The sequence below is a fragment of the Chanodichthys erythropterus genome, chromosome 7 (genome assembly GCF_024489055.1).
Source record: "Chanodichthys erythropterus isolate Z2021 chromosome 7, ASM2448905v1, whole genome shotgun sequence".
Taxonomy (NCBI): Eukaryota; Metazoa; Chordata; class Actinopteri; order Cypriniformes; family Xenocyprididae; genus Chanodichthys; species Chanodichthys erythropterus.
In genome coordinates this window covers 43927409-43937504 of record NC_090227.1, presented here as the reverse complement: position 1 = coordinate 43937504, position 10096 = coordinate 43927409, and the positions used below count along the sequence as shown (strand labels likewise).

At 31.7% G+C, this 10096-nt stretch overlaps 1 protein-coding gene across 1 annotated transcript in view; it reads right to left on the bottom strand.

Annotated features, from left to right (window-relative positions):
• Positions 1-10096, bottom strand: part of si:dkey-205h23.1 (AT-rich interactive domain-containing protein 3B) — a 50972-nt gene that overhangs the window by 14012 nt on the left and 26864 nt on the right. The window contains exons 3-4 of the mRNA XM_067390670.1: positions 6882-6956; positions 6186-6258 (exon numbers count right to left, since the gene is read on the bottom strand). Of these exons, the coding sequence (XP_067246771.1) occupies positions 6186-6258; positions 6882-6956 (148 nt within the window). The remainder of the gene's footprint in view (positions 1-6185; positions 6259-6881; positions 6957-10096) is intronic.

The following is a 10096-nucleotide window of genomic DNA, read 5'->3' as shown; positions in this document are numbered from 1 at the left end:
ATGTGAATATATAGCAAAATATAATTTATTCCTGTAATCAAAGCTGAATTTATTTGATCAAAAATACAGTAAAAATCACAAAGTATTACTACAATTTAAAACAGATGTTTTCTATGTGAATACATTGAAATATGTAATTTATTCCTGTGACCAAAGCTGAATTTATTTGATTAAAAATACAGTAAAAAAAATCACAAATTATTATTACAATTTAAATCAGCTGTTTTCTATGTGAATAAATTGTAGAATGTAATTTATTCCTGTGATCAAAGTTGAATTTTCAGTGTCACATGATCCTTCAGAAATCATTCTAATATGCTGATTTGCTGCTCAAGAAACATTCATGATTATTACTAATGGTGAAAACAGTCATATTTTTGTGAAAACCGTGATTTTTCAGGATTCTTTGATGAATAGAAAGTTAAAATGTACAGCATTTTGGGGAAATAGAATCTTTTGTAACATTATAAATGTCTTTAATGTCACTTTTGATCAATTTAAAGCATCATTTCTGAATATAAAAGTACTAAACTTTTGAACGTAAGTATTGATTTTCCAAACTGAAGTGTGCTGTTTGTAATTGGTATGAAATTAAACTAGTTTAGTTTAAATGATGTGTTCAATATTTTCACCTGGTCATCTAGTAGTAAATATTGATGAAGCCGTCCATATAATACAGTATAAAAACAAATCTGAAATATAAAGATTAGCACAAATATTTAAATGTTTCCCTTTTAGTCTTGTTAGTCATCTTTTAAACAAGATATATTCACTTGAGAAGCAAAACGACAAGAATGTGCATCTTGAGAAATCTAACTCATTTTGTGATGTTTTTGCTTAAAACAAGAAAACGTTCTGAAAATTCAGTGAGAAATTTTCTTTCTTGTTTCAGATATCATTTCTCCAAAAATATCTCCAAACCAGCAGAAGGATTTGAATGTGATAACTGAGATTAATCACATTTAAACATTAAGTAGGAACAGCTTCTGAAAAGCCGCGGCAGTGATCGATGTGAGGTGAGAAGAGGACATTAAACAGGAAGTGAAGACGAGAGCGTACAGGAAAAGACGCGAGATGAAGAAGCATTTATAACGGCCGACCATCCAACACATGCAGGAGAGAAATGATAAATGCCTTTCAACTTCTAACATGTCATTTAAAATACATCCAGAATGTTATTTTGGACGGAAAACACATTTACACACAAAACCTCATCTTATAATCACAGATAAATATATGGAACTGAGAATAAACTGCTGATTCGGGATGGAGCGGAAGGGCCGCCACCCTGTCTCTGTCTCCGATAAATCACTGGTTTCAGTCAGAGCGATCTGCTGTTTCTCTCTCACTCGCTCGCAGCGCTTCTATCAGACGTACGGTTGTGTGTTTCAGAGGTTCATTAATCACACGATGAGACGCCGGCCCCTAACCCAGCCCTGCTAACCCCCTTCATCAGGTTTCTGAGGCCCAACACCGGAGGAACGAGCCAACGGTGGACGATTCATCAAGATTTTTGAGCAGCGTCATGTGGTGCAGTTTCTGACGAGGGTCTTCTAGACAGATAATCTGATATTAAACTAAAACTGACCGTTCTCTCGTCTTTATTCACACTCGTGTTTTTACAGACCTGCACAGAAGGAGATGTTCTGAAACTTAATGTGACTTTCATTGTATGGGAACATTTTCAAAATGTCACCTTCTTCAGAGCAAATGCAAAAATACTGAGATACTGAAAATCATCAAAATTCGGAAAAAATTCACACACAAAAATATTAAGACAACTGCAATACATTTGACATTTTTATAATTTAATGTCTATTTTAAAAAACATTATTTTTCATCAAATGTCAAATTTTCTTGCTAAAGACATTTCTGAATCATATAATACAATTTTTAAATATTTTTAAAAATATTAAAATATAATTGTTTTAAATATTAAAATATAATTTGTTTGGTTTAATACTTTTAGTCCAGTTCCCACTAACACTGCTGTTATATATTTTATATAACATGCATTATTTATTTTAGATTTATATTTTATAACATGCATTATTTGTTTTAAATAATGCATGTTATAAAATATAAATAAATATTTAAAAATTAAAATAATTTAATAATTACTTTACAAAATATAAAGAAATATGTAATAAATAAAAAAGAAATGTTTTAAAAATGTATTTAATAAATAAAATGTACAATTAAAGGGCTATTGCACAGAGATTGAAACACATGAATATTTAAAATATGTATTTTTAATTTACTTTTTTAGTCCACTTCCCATTAACAAGGCTGTTGTATATTTTACATTTATATTTTCAAATGCATATAATATTTATATATAATATGATGCATATCTGTCAGTCACACATGAATAAAACAGATTTCTGTAATCGCATAAATAAACTGAATGAGATTTAAATACACAACCAGGTTTATACATTTATCACCAATAAACTGAATATTTATGCTGATGAATAAATGCATTACAAATATATGATTACTTAAATATAATTAAAAATGCAAATAGTCAATAATAAACATTTTTTGAGAGTAGAAATCTGCTTGTTTCATTTATGTATGACTGACACATAAGTTTATTCGTGTGATCCAAATAGACAGAAATTTTATATCAATTCAAAATTCATGGAAAAGAATCAATTTATTTAGCTATTTAGTGTGTGTGAGCTGTTTAAAGTCATAAAACAAAAATAAATGGATCTTTTCTCATGTATTGTGACGGATTTCAGGAAAAACAATAAATGCAGGGAGGGGCTTGGTTCGGTGCACTGATTATTGATTGGATGTTGAGATGTGGGCGTGACTCTCAAAAGTGTATGCAGATGAGCATGAGTTTGCAGGGGCGGGGCTTATGCACTGAAGATCCAGTTATGACATGTTGATTGAACATCGTGAAGTCAAAACATTTTCAAAAAAATGAAACACATGCACGGATTGTTGACGAGACCTGTAACACCCGTTTAGAAAATGGATGAATTTCCATTAAACAGGAGCGATCTGATGAAGATCTGGTTCAGACTCAGTTCCTGCACCTGTGACACGAGACATCAAACCACAACTGGAGCTGCTGTTGTGTTCAGAAGCAGCTGTGTGACCTGCTTAACATCTCACGCCTCTCATGTGTTCAACACACTCGATCCAGAACAACACGAATCAGGGCGGACGACACAAACCTGCTCTGAAACCAGCGCTGGACAGTAACATTACTGTACTTAAGCATTTATTAATATAATATAATATAATATAATATAATATAATATAATATAATATAATATAATATAATATAATATAATATAATATAATATAATATAATATAATATATCTCGAATAATTGTGATCAGATGGAATAACCACGATCAGACGATTAATCAATAACGTGACAGGCCAATTCATCGATCAGTCCTTTTTACTTTCATACTTAAGTACATTAAAAATCAATAACTTTTGTACTTTCAGTCAAGTAATATTGAAAATGAGTACTTATACTTTCACTGGAGTAATATATTATCAGGGTACTGATTTGAGTAGTTTGTCGACCACTGCAGATCTGATCCACAGGAAACCTGATGGGAAACAAACTCAAACTGCTCCGAGACACAGAAGATCAACCGCTGTGTGCGATGAAACTACAGCACCATGTGTCTTTCCTGAAGCTGCTCGATACGGGGCCTCAACCCTGACGGTCCGTTGAAAACAGCTGTTGAAACCACACACACACACACACACAGACCGAGACAGAGTTCCTCGTATTAAAGCACTCAACACAGAAGTGAGATTCTGTGGTTTTCCTTCCTTCCCGTCTCCTCAGAGTTACAGAGAGATGTTTCACGTGACGTCGCAGGATCTTCTGCTTTGTAGACACAGTGTGACTCTCTAGAGCAGTAGTTAAAGTGATAACTGACTTAGACACGCAATATCGCGTTCAATATCGACGGCGATACATATCGATATTGAACGCGATATTGCGTGTCTTATCAGTGAACTACGGTTCTGTCTATTAAATGCCGCTTCATTTGAAAGCAGGTGATGGCGATTTAGCGGTAATCAGGGAACCGGCTTTACTGAAGAAATGCGCGTGACAAAAGCATTCGATACATCGCCCAGCCCTACTCAGAACAGAAAGTGACTGACAGATCGTCCTCAGATCGCCCATTAAGACGTCTTACAGACACACAAGCCTCTCCAAGGCTGCATTTATTTGATAAAAAAAATAAAAATAGTGAAATATTATTCCAATGTAAAACAGCTGTTTTCTATGTGTATATATACGGAAATATAATTTATTCCTGTGATCAAAGCTGAATTTATTTAATTAAAAACAAAGTCAAAATTACAAAATATTTTTACAATGTAAAACAGCTGTTTTCTATGTGAATATTTACAAAAATATAATTTATTGCTGTGATCAAATCTAAATTTATTTAATTAAAAACAAAGTCAAAATTACGAAATATTTTTACAATGTAAAACAGCTGTTTTCTATGTGAATATATACTAAAATATAATTTATTCCTGTGATCAAAGCTGAACTTATTTAATTAAAAACAGTAAAAATTACAAAATATTTTAACAATTTAAAAACAGCTGTTTTCAATGTGAATATATAGTAAAATATAATTCATTCCTGTGTTAAAGCTGAATCTATTTAATTAAAAACACAGTAAAAATTATGAAATATTTTTACAATGTAAAACAGCTATTTTCTATGTGAATATATACTAAAATATAATTTATTCCTGTGATCAAAGATGTATTTATTTAATTAAAAACACAGTAAAAATTGTGAAATATTCTTCCAATGTAAAACAGCTGTTTTCTATGTGAATATATAGTAAAATATAATTTATTCCTGTGATCAAAGATGAATTTATTTAATTAAAAACACAGTAAAAATTACAAAATATTTTTACAATGTAAAACAGCTGTTTTCTATGTGTATATATACGGAAATATAATTTATTCCTGTGATCAAAGCTGAATTTATTTAATTAAAAACAAAGTCAAAATTACGAAATATTTTTACAATGTAAAACAGCTGTTTTCTATGTGAATATTTACAAAAATATAATTTATTGCTGTGATCAAATCTAAATTTATTTAATTAAAAACAAAGTCAAAATTACGAAATATTTTTACAATGTAAAACAGCTGTTTTCTATGTAAATATATACTAAAATATAATTTATTCCTGTGATCAAAGCTGAACTTATTTAATTAAAAACAGTAAAAATTACAAAATATTTTAACAATTTAAAAACAGCTGTTTTCAATGTGAATATATAGTAAAATATAATTCATTCCTGTGTTAAAGCTGAATCTATTTAATTAAAAACACAGTAAAAATTACGAAATATTTTTACAATGTAAAACAGCTGTTTTCTATGTGAATATTTACAAAAATATAATTTATTGCTGTGATCAAATCTAAATTTATTTAATTAAAAACAAAGTCAAAATTACGAAATATTTTTACAATGTAAAACAGCTGTTTTCTATGTGAATATATACTAAAATATAATTTATTCCTGTGATCAAAGCTGAACTTATTTAATTAAAAACAGTAAAAATTACAAAATATTTTAACAATTTAAAAACAGCTGTTTTCAATGTGAATATATAGTAAAATATAATTCATTCCTGTGATAAAGCTGAATCTATTTAATTAAAAACAGTAAAAATTACAGAATATTTTTACAATGTAAATCAGCTGTTTTCTATGTAAATATATTAAAGTGTAATTTATTTCTGTGATCAAAGCTGCATTTTCAGCATCATTACTCCAGTCTTCAGTGTCACATGATCTAGTGAGTCTGATTCCAGCGCTGTGTGTGTGCGATTTTGTGTTTAAACACTCTGTGCCCTTCACGTGTGTGAACTTGCTGCAGGTCAATCCCCACATCGGCCCGCGGCCCCTGACGGGCCCCTCCACATTCACACAAATAAACACACGTCCAGATCTTCAGGTTTCAGTCCAGACATGAAGCATCAATCACACAGACTTTACACTAACAAAACACACACACACACACACACACGTTCTTGAGACATACATGTGTGCACATGCTTCAGAACACACACACACAGATCCTGGATCTGATGGCGAATATAAACTCACTCCTCTATCAAGCGGTGAAATTAATCAGAAATTAATCTTTAAACTCTCTCACCTCGTTTCTGCATGAAGGTGAAAAGGTCGTCGAGGAACTCCTTCCTGTGCGGGTCGTTATCCAGCTCATATAACTATAACACACAGAGACACATTCACATTAACGCCATGGATTCATTTATTAAATTATTAATTAAATTGGTAACTCCACAACAATGTTCAAACTACATTAGTTAATGTGAACAAACAATACAATACTTCTAAAGCAATTCTGAACTTTAAATATTATAAATATTAATTTTTTAATATTTATTTATTTATTTATTTATTAAAATTGTACATTGTTAATGCTTCACTTATGCTTCTCTTCACTTTTGTCTATGCTGATTATTTTGGAAAATTATTTATAAAAGTATTATTTATAGTTTTTATTAATAATTTGAATTATTTTTTTTTGTTGTGTTTTTGTCATTTGTTATAATATATATATATATATATATATATATATATATATATATATATATATATATATATATATATATATATATATATATATATATATATATATATTTTAGATATATATAGTTGTATTTTTTTTAAACTACCATTCACAAACATTAAAAAATACTGAAATAAATGTATTGCTCATTCTTTATTATTGCTTTATTACTGCATTAACGAATGTTAACTAAAGGGATCTTATTGTAAAGTAACAATAACTACAACAATAACTATACAAAAGTGTGGATAAACTCACCTTGGCGAAATCTCTGGAGGCTTCTCCTCTCCCACGAGCGCCATCCACATCATCCGGCCAGGACACGCCACCGTTCTGCGCACACACACACACACACACACACACACACACACACACACACACACACACACACACACACACACACACACACACACACACACACACACACACACACACACACACACACACACACACACAGGTGTCAATTCACAGGAAATAATAAATAAGGCTGTGTGTCTTCCTCCTGTAACACTCATCCTCCCCTCACGTCCTCTGACCTCCAACACACACACACACACACACACACACACACACACACACACACACACACACACACAGACACACACACACACACACACACACACACACACACACACACACACACACACACACACACACGCAACAGGCAGCCAAGTTCATGGACCTCATCTCAGCGATCTGCTCCAAATGCACAGACAATAACATAAATTATTTCCTTTATGTTTTAGCATTGATGTGTGAGGAACAGACATGATCAAACAGAAACAGAACTGAATCAACACAAATTAATTGAACCAAATAACAACACTATTATCTCACAGCAGAATTTGAACCTTTGCATCATTAATTCTCATACTTGCCTATTCATTATTGTGAAGCTGCTTTGAAACAATTTCTAGGCACTATAAAAATAAAGTCTTGACAAGTATGTGAAGGCAAACGCATCAAACTGCAGAAGATTGTTTTGACGGACTCCTCCTGCACAAATACTGTTTCCAAACAGGTTTCCAAACACTCACTGTCCTGCAGCAGCTTTAAGATTTTAAGATTTATTAAGTGTTAACAATGAGATCATGTGGTTTTTAATAATCAATTAACACTGTTTTGGTCATTTATTACAAGATGGACAAAATTTGTCACCAAAAAAGTCATTTGGTTTAACCAAAATTTCGGTTATACCAATTGACACTTTTGGTTACGCCGAATGACGATATTTTCAAACAATGCTAACAGGCTGATATCTAGCAAGATTCAATCAAACATTTTATATTTAGCACAACATTTTCCATGTTTTATAGCGGTTGCACCGGATGACCTGATGTTTCGGGACATGCGTATGATCAAGTGAAAACATGAATTTATCAAATAGTTAAAAGAGAGTTAGTTACTTTGCTTCATGACAATGTGGTCCTGAATGATGTCACATCCTGTCACATGATATTGACCACATGATCTAAAATGGTCCCTTTATATTAGTTACTCCGAATGACATCAATGAAATTCATTTTTCCAGACATTCTTTCTCAAACAAAGCAACAACACATAATTTTAATATCATTTTGCACTATGTTGATATATGATGTTATAAAATCATGCCAGAAAAAAAATATATATTAATTTATTACATTTTAAGATATTTTAATCACAAATGAACAGTTGGACGGTTAAACCGAATGACCTTTTGACACTACAAAATCTTTAAAATACATTTATATGTAGCAAAATATAATTAAAACCTTTTGGATTCAATAAAAGAGATCTAGTTGTACTACCTTACATACTTTCTATGTCATATCTTTGTTTTTTATTATTATTAAGGCCTTTGAAAGAAAAAAAAAAAAAAAAAAACAAAAAAAAAACACGTCACGTCATTGACCCAAACAGATAATATGATTATTTAAACATACTCGTGAAAAAATTGTAAAAGTTTTTCTAGGTCAATATTACAAAATAAGTCTTTTGAAAATCAAATTCAGATTTTCTTATAGAAATTGTAATTGCGATTTAAAAAAAAAAAAAAAATCCAGGTTTGCAGTGCGTACAAAAAAACTAAATGTAAAATAAAAACAAAATATTAATATAAATGATAAGATAAGTACTGAGAACTGATCCCTGCTTCACCATAATATAAAATAATCAAGTATTAAACTAAAAGTGCAGATGCCTTCATAAAGCAAATGCTCTGAATCATAAAATAGTTGTAATTAAGAGCAATACAGATGCAAGAAATGTTTTCCTTCTCTCTTCAGTCTCCAAAAAACTCAACCTGATCCTGACCCTCTATTGTTTCTCCCGTCCGTCTAAATCCGTTAGCAGGTTTACAGTAAGCGGGGGTTAATCACGTTACCGCGGGACGTGAGAGGATCGCTGACAGCTACATGAGAGCCAAAAATAACTCTGATGTCTGATGCTCTCGGACACGTTTCACAAAGAGATCACGCAAACCAGAGCGAGACCACAAAACAAAAGTCTACTTCAGACCAGTTCAGACAGAGCGGAGGAATCAGAGGGAGCGTCACGTCTCAAATATCAGACCAATCTCTGAAATCCAGACAAACTCGCTCCGCACGCTTTGAGTTTGGAGCTCCGTCAAGTTGATTCATAATCCTCTGTTTATATATCATTCATTCTCTCTCTCTAGAGCATGTGAACGTCTCCATATCTCTGCGATTGAACCATCAAGGGCTTTTAAAATGAAGATATTGAAAGGAAAGTTAATTAAGAACCAGAATCTGGAGGATATTAAGATATCTTTAATCCTTCTTGAGTCACAGGCATGCAAACTTGAGGCAAAAAGTGCTTTTTCTCATTTTTGAACTGTCACCATTGGCATATAATAAAACAAAGACTGATAAAGTCAACTGATTTTACTAATAGATCTACCAATCTCTGTGTAAAAATAAAATAATGATGCTGACGTCTTTATAAAGTCATTTTTACACCCCTCTAATTTGGCTCCAAATCTCCTCTACAAAATACTGGATTATTCAGTAAATATTCATCTGTGACATTTAATATTTGGTGTTTCTTCACTATTTATGTTTGTCTCTCTACAGAAAAACAATAACAAAATCAAAAATTTGAGCCGAGGACCTCTAGATGAGTTGAGACGGATGTGAACAAACACTAGAGAAAGTAAACGCGTGTGTGTATCAGTATATTGGATCAGTGCATTCGCTCTTAAAGTTACAGCAGCCTAATATTCCTGCTTTGTTTAATTTGGCTCCAAATCCCAGGTGAAAATGGTCATTTTGACCCGCCTCTACAAAATACTGGATTACTCAGTAAATATTCATCTGTGACATTTAATATTTTGGCTTTCATCACTATTTATGTTTGTCTTTCTACAGAAAGAAACAACAAAATCAAAAATTTGAATGTGCATCAGTATATTGGATCAGTGCATTCGCTCTTAAAGTGACAGCAGCCTAATATTCCTGCTGCTGTCTGTGTTT